This window comes from Falco naumanni, chromosome 12 (assembly GCF_017639655.2).
Source record: "Falco naumanni isolate bFalNau1 chromosome 12, bFalNau1.pat, whole genome shotgun sequence".
NCBI classification, from domain to species: Eukaryota; Metazoa; Chordata; class Aves; order Falconiformes; family Falconidae; genus Falco; species Falco naumanni.
The window spans coordinates 33,737,107-33,753,687 of record NC_054065.1 but is presented as its reverse complement, the minus strand read 5'-3'; the positions used below and the strand labels follow the sequence as shown (position 1 = coordinate 33,753,687).

General features: G+C 54.6%; 2 protein-coding genes across 2 annotated transcripts; one reads left to right on the top strand and one right to left on the bottom strand.

Moving 5' to 3' along the window:
- The first annotated feature begins 1,412 nt into the window (after positions 1–1,412).
- Positions 1,413–4,768, top strand: LOC121096410 (transmembrane protein 121-like). Its single transcript, XM_040612323.1, has 2 exons — positions 1,413–1,499; positions 3,243–4,768. Exons 1-2 carry the CDS (start codon positions 1,429–1,431, stop codon positions 4,180–4,182), a joined length of 1,011 nt encoding a protein of 336 aa, XP_040468257.1. The 5' UTR covers positions 1,413–1,428; the 3' UTR covers positions 4,183–4,768.
- Positions 4,769–6,456: 1,688 nt separating this feature from the next.
- On the bottom strand, positions 6,457–16,538 carry RRP36 (ribosomal RNA processing 36). The gene is made up of 6 exons (XM_040612189.1): positions 16,437–16,538; positions 8,797–8,863; positions 8,298–8,402; positions 8,109–8,183; positions 7,880–7,997; positions 6,457–7,637 (listed from the first exon to the last, which is right to left on the bottom strand). Exons 2-6 carry the CDS (start codon positions 8,851–8,853, stop codon positions 7,498–7,500), a joined length of 495 nt encoding a protein of 164 aa, XP_040468123.1. The 5' UTR covers positions 8,854–8,863; positions 16,437–16,538; the 3' UTR covers positions 6,457–7,497.
- Between the last annotated feature and the right edge of the window lie 43 nt (positions 16,539–16,581).

Here is a 16,581-nt window from a genome sequence, read left to right as displayed (position 1 = left end):
TACTGCTTCCCACTCAACTGTTGTCGCCTCCTGTCCCAGCCTCTAGGGGTTTTATGATTCCGGCACAGGGATGAATCATCTCGGCTTTAGCCCCACTGCCTGGTAGCTGCCTCCAGCACCTCTCTCCTACCTCCGTCACGTGGGTGCCTCTACGGTCACACCCCCGGGTGCCTCCACGGACAGGGACCCCTCCCTCCTCCATACAGCCTGTAAGAGACTGCCCTGACACTGAGTGACAGCTGGCACTTCTCTGTCCAGCAGGAAAGATCCAGTGTTTGCTTCTGTGCCAGCTTTGCCTCTCATGCCTCATGGCACCCGAGTTGCAAGGTCTCCTTTCCTTTTAGAGGCAGGTTGCTTTTGGCTGCTTTGTTCCCCCACTCTCAGCCCTCCTGGAGGCTGCTGTTTTCTCCTGTGCTAGGAGAATGATCCCACAGCCAAACTCTTTACCTTGTTGCATCCCTCTAACCCAGAGCTCTGCGTCCTTCACACGGGTCCTCCCCCTGCCCGCCTAAACCAGCCCACGCTTGCTGCAGAACACCTGAGCGTGGACACCTAGATGCTGGTTCAGCATCTCCACATGCTGCGGGCACTACAGGGGGGATTCACATGCTCTTGGTGCCACCCAAGGTGTCCCAGGGCATCAGGTACAATGGGAGACTTGTACAATGGGAGAGTCGCCCTGCCAGCAGCTGGAGGTTGACGTGGGCTGCATTCCTGGCACTCAGCCACTGGCACTTGTCTGTCAGTGGGGGTCTACACCTGCTTTTGCTCTTAGCCCACCTCCAGAGATCCGAGTGCCTCCCCATCTTCCCAAAGACGTATATTTACAATGGCCTCTTCAAAGCAGAGTGGAAATGTACTGGAAAACCTTCCCTGTGTAGCTAAGACCTAAATCAGTTGGGAACAAGCCCAGCGCTATAGGCAGCTGCTGGCAGGGTGGCAGTAAGTCCCCTACTGTACTGGCATGGCAGGGGCCTCCCCTGCCGCTCCCCCAGTGAGGAAGGGTCTTGGTCCCTCCAGGTGGGCGGCCAGCGGGACGGACCCTTGCCAGCCCAGGCTTCCCCGGTTCTCCTAGGACTTCCCGCGGGCTGCGGCAGGGACCACCCACGGCCCGTGCGGGGGCCGGGGGGCCGCGGCAGGAGGAGCCCGCGGGGCAGGTCGGGTGGAAGAGGGGTGCGGGGCGGTGCAGGATGTGGCCCCAGGGCGGCCGCTGGTAGGGGCAGGAGGATGCTCGGGCGGGGGCCCGAGGGGGGCGGCGGCCGCGGAGCTGCCGGCGGGGCGGCGGCCGGCTGGGACCGGGGCAGGCGGGGGCGGCGGGCGGTGCCGGGCGCTCCGGTTAGGCGGGGGCCGCCGCAGTCCCCGCCCGCCGCCCGCCGGGAGGGGCCGAGCGCTACCGCCGCAGAGCCGCCGCCGGGGGCGAGCCGGGCGATGCCGCGCCGGGCCCGGGGCCGCCGCCGGGCCCCCCCCCGCCGCCTCCGCCCCCCAGGGAGCCACCCGAGGTAAGCGCGGCCCGGGCGAGGGGCGGTGGGCTGTGCCGGGCCGGCGGCGCGGGTCGGGCCGTGCCCCCCCCCGGCCCCCTCCCGCTGCCCCGGGCAGAGCCGGCGCGGCTGCGGGGCCTCGGCGGGCCGGGGGTGTCCCTGTGCCCAGGCACCCCGAGGGGCGGGTGGGGGTCTGGCCTGCGGGTGTGCGTGGGGACCCCCAGGCCCTGCTCCTCAGGTGGGGCAACCAGCTGAGTGAGGGCCTGGGCTGTCTCCAGCTTCTCCAAAGGCTTTCCGAGGCAGTGGGGCAAAAGGCGAGGGAGACCCCAGCAGTGTAGCACACTCCAGATGTGCCATGTCCACCAGTGCCACCAGCGCCCCTGTGCCTGCCAGCCTCTACTCGCTGCCCCTTAGAGGCACCTGTGCCCAGCGCTGCCTCTCTCAGCTTGCCGGGATGCTTCTGGGCCTGGGGGTGCATGGCTGCACAGGACTCCTGCACCCTCGGCTGAGAAGCAGGAGTGCAGGTGGCTTGTGCCCAGGGCCCTGTGCCGGCAGTGCCCGCAGCAGGGGCGTAGCTGTGCAGCGGTGACTATTAGCGGCCTGGCCTCCATCCTGCTCCCCAGCACTTGCCCCGTGGTCCAGTGCCACCTGCATGCTGCCTGCCAGGCGAGCGGGACACTGTCCCAAGGCCCCTGTGAGGCCCAGGGGTGGCTGAGCGGGCTCTGTGCATGCAGCCATCGTGCAGCGCCGTGCCGCGCAGTCAGCAGGCCAGCTTCATCCTCCATTTCAGTCGGGGGGCTGGCTCCCCTCCAGAGCAGCTGCCAAGCCCTGCCCGGTGAGGCCCCGGCTCCATCCTTCCTCCATCTCTGGCAGCCGCAGCTGTGCTTGGCCAGGGGAGGGGGAGCAGGGAGCGTGATGGTCCCAGTGCTGTCCAAGGCAGGCAGGGTGCTTTTGGGGACTGTGCTTTGCTCTGCCCCAGCCCGGGAAGGCTGAGCGTCCAACTGAAATTGAGGGCCTGTTGCAGAGCTTGTTGTGCCCTGGAGCTGTGGGCTGGTGCTGCTTTGCCTCGCTTTGCTTTCAGTTTATCGTGCTGGGGCATGGTGGGCACAGGCAAATGGCTGTAAGCAGAGTGCTCAGGGAGCGTGAGGCTCGAGGAAACTGGAGATGTTGGACCGATTTCTTCCCTCCTACCCCACAGGACAGCCAGGCTAAAAATAATCCTTTGCCTCATGCTGTGCATGAAAATAAAGGAGACTAAGAAGGGAGAGTCATGCATCATAGCAGCTAAGGACCTGCTGGGGTTAAAAGCATAGATATGGTCTTGTGTGCTGCAGCTGGGGCGGGGGGAGTATAACCTGTGCCACCGGCTAGGAAATCCCATGGAAAATAAGGCATGTGCCCTTCAGAGCGTCAGAGACTAACCGGCGTGGTGATCTACCAGAAGAGGCAGTAGCATCCCAGTGCCGGAGGGCTGGCTGCCTGCCTCACCATACGTCCCCAGTTGCAGCCTAGGGGCTGGGTTTCAGCCAACCAGTGCCTCCAGGATGGCCCGGTCAGGAGTCTCTGGAGGGAGCACTTCGGCCAGGAGTCTGCAGGTTTGGAACAAACCAGGCACGTAGGGTGGGAGAGGAGTCTGTGAACCCCACACTTTCAGCCATCCACAGTTGTTGGGGAGAGGGGGGGGGGGGGGGCAGAAAGGAGCCCAAGGGTCGGGATGGGGAATTCCAGCAACTCCCTGACAGCCCTGCCTGTTCCTCCGTGCAGGATGGTTCCCCCACCACCTGTCAGCAAGCCTCACGTGTGCCTCTTCACTGTGCTCATCATGACCAGCCTTGTCCTCATGGATGCCTACCTGGTGGAGCAGAGCCAGGGCTCCAGGAAGCTGGGCATCTGTGTCATGGTGGCAGTGGGTGACGTGTGCTTCCTGCTGGTGCTCCGCTATGTGGCTATCTGGGTCGGGGCGGAGGTAAAGACAGCTAAGCGGGGCTATGCCATGATCCTCTGGTTCCTGTATGTCTTCGTTCTGGAGATCAAAGTCTACTTTGTGTACCAGAACTATAAAGCTGACCGGAAAAGCCTGGATCTCATAGCTCGCAAAGCGCTGACCTTGCTGCTCTCCATCTGCATCCCAGCCCTCTACGTGTTGTTGGTGGCCACAGAGCACATGGAGTACGTCAGGACATTCAAGAAGAAAGAAGATCTCCGCAACCGTCTCTTCTGGGTCATTGTGGACATGCTGGATGTGCTGGACATCCAGGCCAACCTATGGGAGCCCCAGAAGAAGGGGCTGCCGCTCTGGGCTGAGGGCATCATGTTCTTCTACTGCTACATCTTGCTCCTGGTCCTCCCTTGTGTGTCCCTCTGTGAGATCAGCATGCAAGGGATCGGCATCATGCCTCACAGGATGATGCTGTACCCCATGCTGAGCATGCTCACTGTCAACATCACCACCATCTTCATACGAGGCAGCAACATGGTCTTCTTCAGGGATGCCCGGGTCTCCAGCATCTTCATGGGCAAGAACATGCTGGCCATCGGGCTGAAGGTCTGTACATTTGTGCAGTACCAGCGGCACCGGCACCACACGCCCCCAGGGCCAGACCTGGCCTTGCCGCATGGCACCCAGGCCCAGCCCTCACCAGGGGTGCACAAGTCCCAGGACCAGCCTGCCTGCCCTGAGGAGCTGGCCCAGGACAACAGGTGACAAGCCAGCAAGAGCCACAGCCCGGGCACTGCCCCGCCTGGCTGGCTGTACCCGCAGACGCGAGGCAGGCTGCTGAGCTCCCTGCCTGGACAGAGGGCGATGACCCTGCCCCCTCCTCCCTGGGCGACGCTGCCCCGGCCCCCGAGGGTCGCATGGGAGGGCCCCTGCAGCAGCCCCTGCAGGGCTGCTCGGGCCCTCAGCACCCCACCAAGCAGGACAGGCGGTGGAGCGGAGGTGGGGGCTGGGTTTGCCCGCTGTGCCGGGCTGCAGCCAGGCAGCCCTGCCCATGCCAGGCTCCCCCCTCGGCAGTGCTGCCTGCTGGGACTGCCCCCTGGCCAGCCAGGCCTTGGGCCGGGGCGCTGCGCAGGGACACCGTGGGTCACCTGCGCTGCTGTCGTGGTCACTCCGGCTCGGGGCTCGACAGCTCCCTGCCGCCTGAGCCAGGGTCCCTGCGCTTGGGGAGCGAGGCCTCCATTCCCCTGCCTACCACCCCCCTCAGCCAGCTGCAGGCCCGGGGGGGGGGGCACCCGAGGGGTGACTGTCCTTTTTCGTATCTCCCTCTTTGCAATAAAAGACCTGAGCCCTGCAGCTTCCTCATGTCTGTGTTCCTGCTGGCAGGCAGGTCCCCCGGCTCCTGTGGGTGCCTGTTCCTCGTGTGCCTGGCTGTCCAGCTGCAGAGCACATCTTGGGGGGGCTCACTCAGTGGCCACCCAGGCCTGGGGAGAACATCCCAGGCACCCGGCTCTGATGCTGTTCCTCCTGGCCAGCAGTCTGGGAGGAGGCAGGTCCTTACAAGAGCCTGGTGGGCTCTGAGGGTGTCAGACAGGGGGGTATGCGTGAAACCTTTGTCAGTCACCACTGCATGTGCAGCCCGCTGCAGTTACATCAACTAGTGCTGGCCGTGCCTGGTGGCTTATCCCCCAGGGACACCCATAGCAAGTCCTCACACTGCACCTGGAAGGCCACCAGGGCAGGTCTGGCAGAGACACACTGCCGGAACAGCACTAGGAAGAGAAGGAAAATAACCCAACCGACCCCTTGAGACTGGGAGGCTGAACGGGAAGAGCAGCTCCCCAGCAGAAGGAAGCTCACTGAGATGTTGGAAGCATCCCCTCCTGTTGGAACCAGTGTTGCCACGCTGCAGCCTGCCCTGTAACCCAGTGCCACCACAGCACTGGCTAAGCTGGGCAGTGCCCCAGGGCTTCCCCTGCCACGGGGTTACTGGGCCCGGGAGCAGGCAGGCAGGCAGGCTTGCTCCGCGCTGCCGATAGGCAGCAGGTGACATCCTAGCAAGGACACCCTCCGTGCAGCCTGGCACACAGGCCTCTGCGGGAAGGAGCCACCGGGCTCCAGCAGGGCAGGAGGGAAAAGCAGGACCGCCCTGCGGGTACGGTGGGCTTGCTCCCTGCTGGGCAGGACCCAGAAGCAGCTGGGGAGGGGGACATGGCTCAGGAGTGCTGCTCCCACATGGCCCCTCAGGAAGGTCCTGGCAGCGGTGACACAGGGGTGAGCTACCCCCAGCCTGCCCAGGCCCCAGCCTTCTTCCCTTGTGTTAAAGTACAGGTGGAGGTTTGTTCAGCTTTGAATTAAAAACAGAGTACAAAGCAACAAGACAATGGGACAGAGAAGCGAGGACAGCCTTGGGCTTCTCTGCTGCCACACCGCTCCCACAGCAGCTCTCCTCTGAAGGCACAAGGATGCAGCAGGCTCTGCATCACAAGGCAAGAGGAAGTGGCAGCAGCAGCAGCCAGGCACAGTGCAAAGCAGTAAGATGCAGGCGCGTTAAAGGCAGCTGAGGATCTTCCATGTGGTCACCAGCCAAGCTGGCACATCCCATTTCTAATGCCTTCCCCCAGTTACACTAAAACCTGTCACCAGAGCAGAACTCACGTCACTCACAGGAACTGCAGGGGAGGCAGGTTCTTCAGCAACACCCCCAGCCAGGTGTGATGGAGTTGCTCATCATTCCATTTCTGTCTCATTGCACAGCCTTTCCCCAGGCCTCACACACCAGCTGCCCACCCGCACACAGCCCGGCTGTGCCCAGGGAGCACTCTGCCCTGCAGAGCTGAGCACCCCCCAGCACATGCTCTGACCCATCAGGGACTATCTGGGTCACATCCGCATCACCTTGTTAGCACAGCCACAGGAGACAGGGGCAATCAGCAGTGAGGGCATACAAGAGCTGGTGGCCAAACGTAACACCAGAGAGACGCTGGCATTAACTCCTGTAAGTTCAAACACTTTTGACTTTAACAGCACCGATGCTGGGAATAAAGGAAAGCTGAGGTATTTTATTTCATATAGAATCAGTTTCCTAGAAGCACTAATGCCCTGCAGAGACCATCTTGAGAAGCCGAGAGAGGCAGCCCTGCTGGAGACCCCGGGCAGCAGCACCTGAGCACTGTCAGCAGTGGTCAGCAGCATGCCCTGGCTGCAAGGAAGGCCAGCCACACCGGGGGACCCCACCCGGCAGAGCGGTGGGACCCTCTCTCCTCTACCCGGCATCTGTGAGACTACAGCCAGGTACTGCCCCCAGAAGGCAGATGTTGGTCCTCTGGGCTGACTCCAGCTGAGGAGGTGAAAGCTGTCAGAGGCTGGAGCACTGCAAGGAAAGGCTGAGGGAACTGACCATGTTTGTTCACTCAGGAAGAGAAGGCTTTGGGGAGACCTAATAGCACCCCTTTGCCACCCACCCCAGAGATCTATGAGAACGCTACTGAGGAGATGGAGCCAGGCACTTCACCGAGAACAGGACAATGACTACAGACTAAAACCAGGCAGCTTTCCTGGAGGAGGCAAGGGGGGAAAAAGTTTCACCTTAAGAACTTGAAGCAGTGGAGCAGAGGCCAAGAGAGGTGATGACATCTGTCCTTGGACATTCCCACACTGAACTGAAGAGACCCTGGGCAACCTAGTCTGAAGTCAGTGCTAGCCCTGCTCTGAGCAGGCACTGTGGGTCCTTTCCCACCTCAGCTGGTGTCTGGTAAGACCTGGAGTAGAGCCAGCAATGCAGGGTAGGGCTTGTGCTCTCCTAGCTAGAGGAAGAGCAGGTGCAAGGACAGAGACAGCTGTCAACACCATGTACATCTGCATGATAAGACTTGTCACTGCCCAGGCAAAGTGTAAACCACATGTGAAGAGGACATTTCAGCTACAGAAAGCGCCATTCCCCTCAGTTCAGGCTCCACTCCGCTGCCTTACAGCACCAGTGTACAGTGAACGGCAGATACTGGGAAGAGGGGTGGCCATCTGCCAGGCCTGGCCAGGGCAGAGTGAGTCCCAGTACCAGACAACAGCATGTCTGTCCTGCAGTCACAGGTTCTTCTGCGAGGGCAGACGGTGCTTGTCTTTGATGGCATTCCTCTTCCTCTTCTTGTTCAGGAAGCTCTCCAGCTTCCCACTCCTCTTCAGCTCTGCATACTTCTCTGCTAGCTCCATTTTCCGCTTCTCAGCTGCAGAGGACGGGGAGCAAGGATTTTAAACTGAAGCCCAAATAATTTCTACAGACCAGCCCCTCCCTCAGCTCTCCCTCCCTCCCTGGCTCCAGGCCTGCCTTGTCTCTTGAGTACCGGCGCTAGAACAACCCCTCTACAGCTCCATGGAATATTACAGACAAGTCAATTCCAGTGCTGGGAGCCCTGTCAGCAGTACTCCCTCTAGGTCTTCATGCTGCATGGCCACACTGAGTACTTACATTTCTTTAGGAAGAAGGGTTTCTTTCCCTGCTTGGCCAATTCCCTCTGTTGTCTCTTCAAAGACAGCTCCCTCTCCCTCAATTTCTGCTGTTTTTTCTGTGCCTGTTCTTGTTGTGTCTGTACAGAAAGGATGGCCTCTGTCAGCAAGTGTCTACGCAGACGTCAGGTCACATATCCTCTCTTCTAGTGCATTGCCTCACAGGAAAGGAGATGCTGCATTGAACTCACCATGCGGTTCAGGAGCTGCTGGAGTTTCTCCTTCTGCTCCATGTCCCGGCATTTTTTCAGCTCCTTCTGAACCATCTGAAGAAGAGAGCAGAAAGCTGCATGACTGCCACCTCCACTGTGAAAGGCCTTTGCAGAAGCTGCCCCTGCCAAGCCAGGTTCTTCTGGCCAAGGACAGGCACACAGCATCACCTCCTTCTCCTGCTTCTTGATGCTGTCCAGGAAGCTATAAGTCTTCATAAATATCTCAGGCTTATACTCTCCAGACAGGTCATCAAATCGAGGGTCTCTGTGGACCTGAAAACAGGGAAGGCAAAGTAAGGGCTGTGGCCAGGACTACTCTGTTAAAAACCTGATTATCTTCCTTCCATGTATCAGACCTTGCTTTTTTTTTTTTTTTTTTTTTTTACCCAGTATTATGTACCCACCACTGAAAACATCTGCAGCTGGCAAAGTGAGTCCAATAATCAAGATGGCAGCCCCTCACAAAGTCATCATGCCTGCATGCAGTCCACCAAGCCACAGGCATTTCCATATGCAAGCCCACCACCCAGGACCAGCCAGTTCCAAGAACAGCAGCATGAGTGCTGCCTCCAAACACCTGCAACTCCCAGGCCCTATTACCATGTCTGTGCCCTATTAGCATTGCTAAGGGTAGTCAGCTCCTGAACTGGGGAGGGGGAGCACCCACCTTCTTCGTAACAGAGATGACTTGTCGCAGAAAAGGTACAGGCTTCTTGGCAGACATCTCCACTGGCCTGAAAAAGAGCAAAATGTACTGAAGAGGAGCAAAGGACAGAAAGAGTCCCAGACTAACATGTCAGGAGGTTAGCTAGACCCTCAGAAGAACATTACTGCATAGTGCCAAAACAGCGGACTCTCCCACTCAGTCCTCACCACGTTACCTACACAGAGCAAAGAGGTGACTTGGTCAGGAGCCAGATGAGGCTGCTACAACCAAATGATCTATAAATGTGTGGTTAAAACAATCCTACACTTGATACAGCCACTCTGTATCAAGCGAAAACCCACCACCTGCATCAGTAAATGCTCCATACTCAGTTACGGTCCCTCTCCATTTCATTCATCATGCAACAACCCTCTTCTATTCCTGGCCCATCAATTCATCCACTCTTGCCTAATACTTACACTGAAAGGTGAGACCTAAGTTGGCATTTCTGCACTGACCTGGTAGTTACAGAGACAGGCCAATTCTACTGTAGCCAGGCTCAGTGACAAAGCACACCGTGACACACGTACGGAAAAGGTCAGCCCAGGAATAAGGGCCATACAGCTTATGGTACCTATTCCAAAAGAGACTTCACAGTGGATCAGGACCACAGTGACAACCAATTAAGCAAACAAGTTCTCCTTCCAACACAGGTCTTTAGGGCTTGATGCCTCAGGTGCACAATGGGGACAGCAGGAGGTGGGAGAACGGGGCGTTACTTGTATGCTGTGACCTGCGATTTGTCAGTACATTGACTGAGTTATTAGAAACATGAAAAGACCTGTGAACTACCCGCTGCGAGGACCCACGCTGTGGGCATTATACCCATGTTCAGCAACATGGTAACAGCCACCCAGGAACATTAACAACCCCACAGGCATAAATGAGTTTTCCAAGTCCCACTTCAGGCAGTGTTCAGTGTATTCTCACGTCTGCTGATACAGCTACACTCCCGTACGATGTTCTCAAGTCAGCTTTATACAGCGTCGCTGAAGCCAGCTCAGTTCCATGGGATTTCCCTGAAGTCTTTTTTTAATTTATTTTTTTTAAGCAGCTCACTTCCATAACAAAACTATAAGAGAAACAGCATGTGGGATTTATAGTGATGCATCGCTTAAAGAATTAAGGGAATTAAATAAAAACAGAATTATGCAAACTGTGTGGCAGAAATAGAGACGCTGTGTGAAGATGTTGTGCTTCACAAAATGCCCCAGACCCTTGGGTAAAAGGTAAAGCAGAAACATTATTCTAATCAGCCACTTACAGCAGAAGCAGCACGTATTCAGCAGAGATTCAGAAATAGGTTAAGGAACACCAGCGTAACAAAGGAACCTGTAAATCACTTAAATATGGCTCTGAGGACTGAAAACCAGCTAACTACTGCAAATAAAGGGCAATGGCATAATAGTTGTTACCAGGGGAGCCTGTGGAGGACTGTAAAAAGATCTGATAGTATTTTGTTGTGTTGAATACAGGAAAAAGCTTGCGACAATAAGTAATGTAGAGGGGGAATAAAGGAAGATCACCACAGACAAGCCACAGATGAGACAACAGCAGAAGGATGAATGAAATTCCAGAACAATTGCATCACTGCTACTCCAGCCAGTGGGAGCCAGGGAGAAGATGCTGATAAGCTGGAAGGGGTTTAGAAAACCCCAGCGTAACTATTTCAGGGCCCAGGGGTCACAAGAAAAGCACTATCATACAGCTTAAAAGTATACCACGCTGTTGGTTTCAAAGTGCTTTAAAACAGAGGGTGTAAAGGAATTGAGTGCCGATTTAACTGCTGAGTAACAGGTGGTGCTGGGGATTTGAAGAGGATAGGACATTAAGAGTTCTGAAACAGCAACAGATCATTCCCAAATTAAACGCCACAGTGAAAGGCGTTATTGTGTGGCACATTAAAGGAGATCTACACCAGCTCCAAGGCAATGTAAGGAGCCCACAGCATAGCTTCTGGAGTGCAGAGAGCACACATGCACATTTTTCTGATCGCAAAAGAACTTCTTTACCCCTTTTTGCCTTGTTTCTGTTTCACCATAGCTTTGGTAGCTTTTGCAGTTTTCTTCTCACTGGTCGCCTGCTTGCACACTCTTGTTCTCTTGTCACTCTGCATCTGCAGTAGTTCCTCAAAAGACATGTGACATTGATCTGGAAGAGAGTGCAAGACACTTCTGAACCAAACAGCTTCTCCAGGCACTTCCCACCCCCACATTCCACCAAGAGGGATGCCTCAGAGAGCGACACAAGCACAGTGGTGCCATCCCTACACAACTGCATGGCAGAGAGAAGCTGCTGCATCTCTCAGCCTTTGATTTCTCTCTCATTAATCACTGCAACCTTGAGCACTAGAACACTCTCCCTCTCTCCCCAGCGCTTCTTGCTTCTCCCTCCACTCAGCAGCACACACAAGACCAATTTAAAGTTTTCACCTGGTACAAAGGGTACCAGTTACCAGCACATGAGCTCTGCACTGGGTCATATTTTGGCCACATTGCAAATTCTGAGGGGTGTCCTCTCAGTCCCGACTCTTTAACAGACATCTCCTGTCCCATCGCCTTTAAATGGGCATCATCACATCTCCCACACCACAAGACTGGCCAGGAAAAACACATGGCCCGTGTGGCCTGTTCAGTCAGTCTGTCAAGACTCAGAGACAGTCTCTCTGCACTGCACATCCACCATAGCTCGGCTGAGCCTGCAGTGAAGCCATTCCCACAGCAGGGTCTCCTCAGCAGCCCAGGGACCTGTAACTACTGAAATCCAGACATTCAACCTTCCCCACCTCATTGCCAATAGGAATAGCTAACTGCCTGATTCACTGGGAGAAGAACAAAACCCCACAACACCAACAAGCAGTTTCATATTCTAGCCCTACCATGAGCTCCCCACAGTGTTATTTACACCTTGTGTTTGATAAAATATTCCCTCTCTCCTCTGACTGCTGACCAACCAACACAAGAAACAGCAAAATCAATTCTACCCAAAGTGCTGATGAATACACAAGGTATTCTGGAATTTTCTGTTGCTATGTTTCTTTACTATCACTCAGTGACAGTAATCTTTAACGCTTCTTATAACCACAATGTAAAAATATTATCAGCAATTCTTTCTAGCAGCAATTTACACCTCTGGGTGTTGAGGACTAGCAACCAGAAACCATTCTTAGGGCAGCACTTGGATACGCTCATTCTGTTCTCAGGATGAGGATAGGGCAAGAAGGAACAGGAAGGTTTGCATGTTCCCTTCTGAAAGGGAACACCTGCTCAACACCTCTGAGCAATGACAGGCACACAGTTTTTCTACGCAGAACACCCAAACTGTGGCCTAGCAAAAGCGATTGCATCCTGCCTGTGGTGGGTTGGCCTCAGCTGGATGCCAGGTGCCCACCAAGCTGCCCTGTCACTCCCCTCCTCAGCCAGACAGGGGAGACAAAGTATTAACAAATAAATGAAAAAAGAATTAAAGGCTCACAGGCTGAGATACAGACAGGTAGAGATCACTCACTAATTACCAGCACAGGCTAAACACACTCGACTGGAGCAAAATTAATTTTATTACTGAACAAATCAGAGTAGGGTAATGAGAAAACCCCAAAATCTTAAAACACTTTCTCCCCACCTCTCCCTTCTTCCCAGGCTCAACTTCACTCCAGAGTTCTCTACTTCCTCCCCCCTCCCAAGTGGTGCAGGGGGACAGGGAACTGGGGTTGCAGTCAGTTCATCACACACTGACTCTGCCACTCGCTCTCTTCCTCTGCTCCAGCACAAGGTCCCACTCACGGGAGACAGTTCTCCACAAGCTTCTCCAGCATGAGTCCTTCCCACGGGCTGCAGGCCTTCGTGAACGGCTCCAGCGTGGGTCCCCCCCACGGGGTGCAGCAGGCTGTGCCTGCTCCAGCCTGGGTCCCCACAGGGTCACAAGCCCTGCCAGCAACCCTGCCCCAGCCTGGGCTCCTCTCCCCACGGGTCCTGCCGGGAGCTCCAGGCTCTCCATAGGGGCACATCCACCTGCTCCAGTGTGGGGCCCTCCATGGGCTGCGGGCACAGCCTCTCTCACCATGCTCTTCAAGCACGGGCTGCCAGGGAATCTCTGCTCCGGCACCTGGCGCACCTCCCCCCCTCCTCTAGTGACCTGGGTGTCTGCAGGGCTGTTTCTCTTACGTATTCTCACTCCTCTCTTCCAGCTGCTGTTCTGCAGCAGTTTTTTTCCTCCCTTCTTAAATACGTTATCACAGAGGTGCTAACACCATGGCTGATGGTGGTCCCTGGCCAAGGCTGAGCTAATGGGACATGGGGGCAGCTTCCGGCACCTTCTCACAGAAGCCACACCTGTAGCCCCTTGACTACCAAAACCTTGCCATGCAAACCCAATACACTGCCCCATGACACAAGGTTTCTTCATGCCCTGCCCAAATCTGCTGCCAAATTCAGGAAGCAACATGATGTCAGTCACATTGGCTCAGAACACGGATTCATCACCCCTCATCCTGGCAATAACCAAGACTTTCTGCTTCAGAATCTACTCACATCATCCAGAAAAAGTAACGAGCATATCCAAGCGCTCCCTCAAGAAACATTTTCTTTTTGCTTGTCCTGAACACCCAGGAACTTTGGTCTGTCAACACTTGTTAGTCCTCTGAGGAGGGTTAAAGGAACACTGTATATCCAGCTCGCTGCACGAGGGACAAAGGAAATGCAAATACAGCACTATTTCATTACACTGCTTCCCTGAAACACCCTTTCCCTTATCTTGCTGCAGTTTGATATCTTCTCTTGCTTGGGCTCCCACAAACACCCTCGCCCCTGCCTTCTTAGGGAGAGAGGACAGCACTGTCACACTTTCTGATCTCCATCTTTCCCTACCTCACTCTTGTACAATCATTCATTGCCTGCCTGCCTAGGATGTAAAATCGCCTTCAGACCAAAGAACTGTGCCCACATTCAGGTAAAAGCTGGGTGCCAAGTAATCATGAGGTTCACAGGGACTTAAGAAAGCCAATAAATTCTAGGACTTAGACAAAAGCATCTGCCACCATGCTGTTCAAATCCAGCACAGATAGTTTTAGACTGCTGCACTATAGGAAAAATCTGTACTAATTATACAAGTCACTAGGGTACAGAGCAATTAATCACTATATAGGGCAATATCCGAGTATCACTGTATACTCAAAGTGCCACAAGATAGACAGACTAAAGAGTATGAACAAGGAAAGTCAGAAAGGCAAAGGAAGCATGAAAGGAAAGGAAGAATGACGTGGAAGCTACTCTAACATTTCATGCAAACAGACAAGACTCTATCACTTGCATATGATACTCCATTTGGCCAAAATTCTAAAATAATACTGTTAAAATAGCAAAGGCTTACAAGATGTGAATGAAAATGAGATAAAAGACACCACATAAAAAGATGCAACATTTAGAAAAGGATTAGAAGAGATGTGGTATAAATTAGACAAAGCGAAGGCATGCAGAGCTTCCACTGATAGAATATTTCAATACTTGTACAGGAGACCAGACCAGACTCGACTACCCAAAACGTAATGTAGAAAGTGCTTTCCACACAGTAATACCAGTCCATGAAATACATCCTACTATTTGTAGGAGACTGAATTAGCCACTCACATTGAGAAAAACATCATTTGACATCGTAATAATAAAAATTTTGAAGCAGCAGCCTGTTTTGGAGCAGAAGTGAATAGTTCCAGCAGGCGTGCGCTGCTGGGCAGATCTGGGAATTGTGTGCGTGAAAAGGTTGCTGGCTTCCTGCTCCAAAGCGGCTGGACCTGTCCACAGCCCCTGCGCAAAGAGAGTTTGTGATCCTTCAAATCTGTGCTGATGGTTCCCCCATTTTACAAAAAAGTAAAAGACAGGAATAGCTTACTTTCCTTGTTTCTTGTATTCTGTCTTGATACCACTTTCCCAGGGCTTTTTTAATTCTTTTTCACCTCTAAAATACAATTTACCTTTTCTGTGCTGTCTCTATAGACCATTTCATCTTCCCTCCTGCCTCTTTATCCCTTCCTCCATTATTTTGTGGATTGTTTCCTCTTCTTTCCACCTTTACTAAGCTGCTGTTACCTGTTGATAACTGGCATTCCCTGCTCATCAGCACAGCCTCCCCATGTTTCCCCTCCTCCCACAGACCCATGTGACACAGATACCTTATGCCTTTCTCAGCTGAACCTGTTGAGAACTATACAACCTGCTGAGCACATCGAAGTGTGTCCGGGATGCAAAAACAGATGGCTGAAGAAATGGCTTTTATCTACCCAGTCAACCCCCACTGAGACAAACTTAGTGCTGGACTCTTAAATGAGATTACAGAGGGCCCAGACAGAAGGTAAAAGCAAAATCGCTGCTCCCCTTCACATCCCGCTGTGGGAAGGAAAAGGTAACTGTCAGCAGCCTTCCCTCAGCGCCTTGCTGAAGCTCACCATTAAGAGAGGAAAATAAAATGCCTGCAGATGGGAGGGCACTCCACTCACCGCTGGAATCCCCCTCCTGAAAGCCCACCTCTAGATGAGATGGGACCCCCCCACCCCCAAAGCCCCATGCAGACACAGCACAGAGACTCCTCTCACCATCAGTCAGTAACTTCCCACATCTGTGACGCACCGTGCTATGCCACGTGTTTTTAACAATCATGTCTGTTTCCTCACAATTCTCTTCAAGGACCTTTGACATATCTCTCATAAGGTTTTAATTATCAACTTAATAATTTTAAGGCAAAGAAACCACATCGCATATACTGCTGCAGACGAGAACAACTGCCTCAAGGCACCAGCCCTAAGCCCACCACCGTGTGCTGCCCTGCACCAGTCGCCCGGCCTGCCCAGGGCCTTCCAGGTTAGTGCGCGACTCAACCAGCGCCATGTAATAAGTAACTAAGGGTAATTTGCTGATCAAAGGGGTTTTTAGCAAAAGGAATGACCTTGCTGCAACAGATTTGAGAATGGTTTGCCTGGTGACAAAAAAGTTAACTGTTAACCATGAGGTTGGAGATGTACTTTCTCAAGGCAAATGTTAAACCATAATCTCATGTTACTATGACAACCTTTGTCTTCATCTAAGCTTTAGTGTAAAAATAGGTTAGTTTTGTAATATACAGCTTCTTGCTACGGGACTGAGTGCGTAACTGTTTGCTTAAACCGGCCTTGAAATTGAGAATAAAAGGGCTGTGTTACTTAGAATTTGCGAGCCTGGATGGAGCTGCGACTCCCTGGCCGCCCAGCGCTGGTTTTGCTTTCCTGCCTTAACAAATACTTAGCGAATTTATTTCGGACTCTAGTTATTTCAAATTCAACTATAACAGCCAGACAACGGGCCTTGAGAGGCCGGTCGGGACCCTCCAGGCGCAGGGAGGTGGAGGCCCCTGTCCGCATCGGCTCCCGAGGCCTGTCCCGCAGCCCACACAGCGCCTGCTGCTGAGCCTGTAGGCGGAACGAGCGGGGGAACAAAGGAGCTGGGACGCGGAAAGGGACCGGGGCGGTCGCCGACGCCCTCCCCCCCGGGCGGCCGGCCACGCCAGGGGATACGCCGCGCTCTGGGTGACGCCGGGAACCGAAGGCGGGCAGCCCGGCCCCAGGGGGCGACCCTTACCTCCCCTGCCAGCCCCCGCGGCCTCCTCCGTACCCTCGGCCCCCGCGGGGCTCCCGCTGTCGTCACCATCACTGCCGTCACCGGAGCTCTCCCCCGCCGCCGCCTCCTCCTCCTCGGCGACGGCTCTTCTCCCCAGCACCCGGGG

Coding starts and splice junctions, on each gene's coding strand:
- LOC121096410 (XM_040612323.1), top strand. CDS start 1,429: ATGCCGCGCCGGGCCCGGGGCCGCCGCCGGGCCCCCCCCCGCCGCCTC. Junction 1,500..3,242: donor CCCCCAGGGAGCCACCCGAG/GTAAGCGCGGCC, acceptor TCCTCCGTGCAG/GATGGTTCCCCCACCACCTG.
- RRP36 (XM_040612189.1), bottom strand. CDS start 8,853: ATGTCTGCCAAGAAGCCTGTACCTTTTCTGCGACAAGTCATCTCTGTT. Junction 8,403..8,796: donor TCATCTCTGTTACGAAGAAG/GTGGGTGCTCCC, acceptor CCCTGTTTTCAG/GTCCACAGAGACCCTCGATT. Junction 7,638..7,879: donor ACCCTTCTTCCTAAAGAAAT/GTAAGTACTCAG, acceptor CGTCCTCTGCAG/CTGAGAAGCGGAAAATGGAG.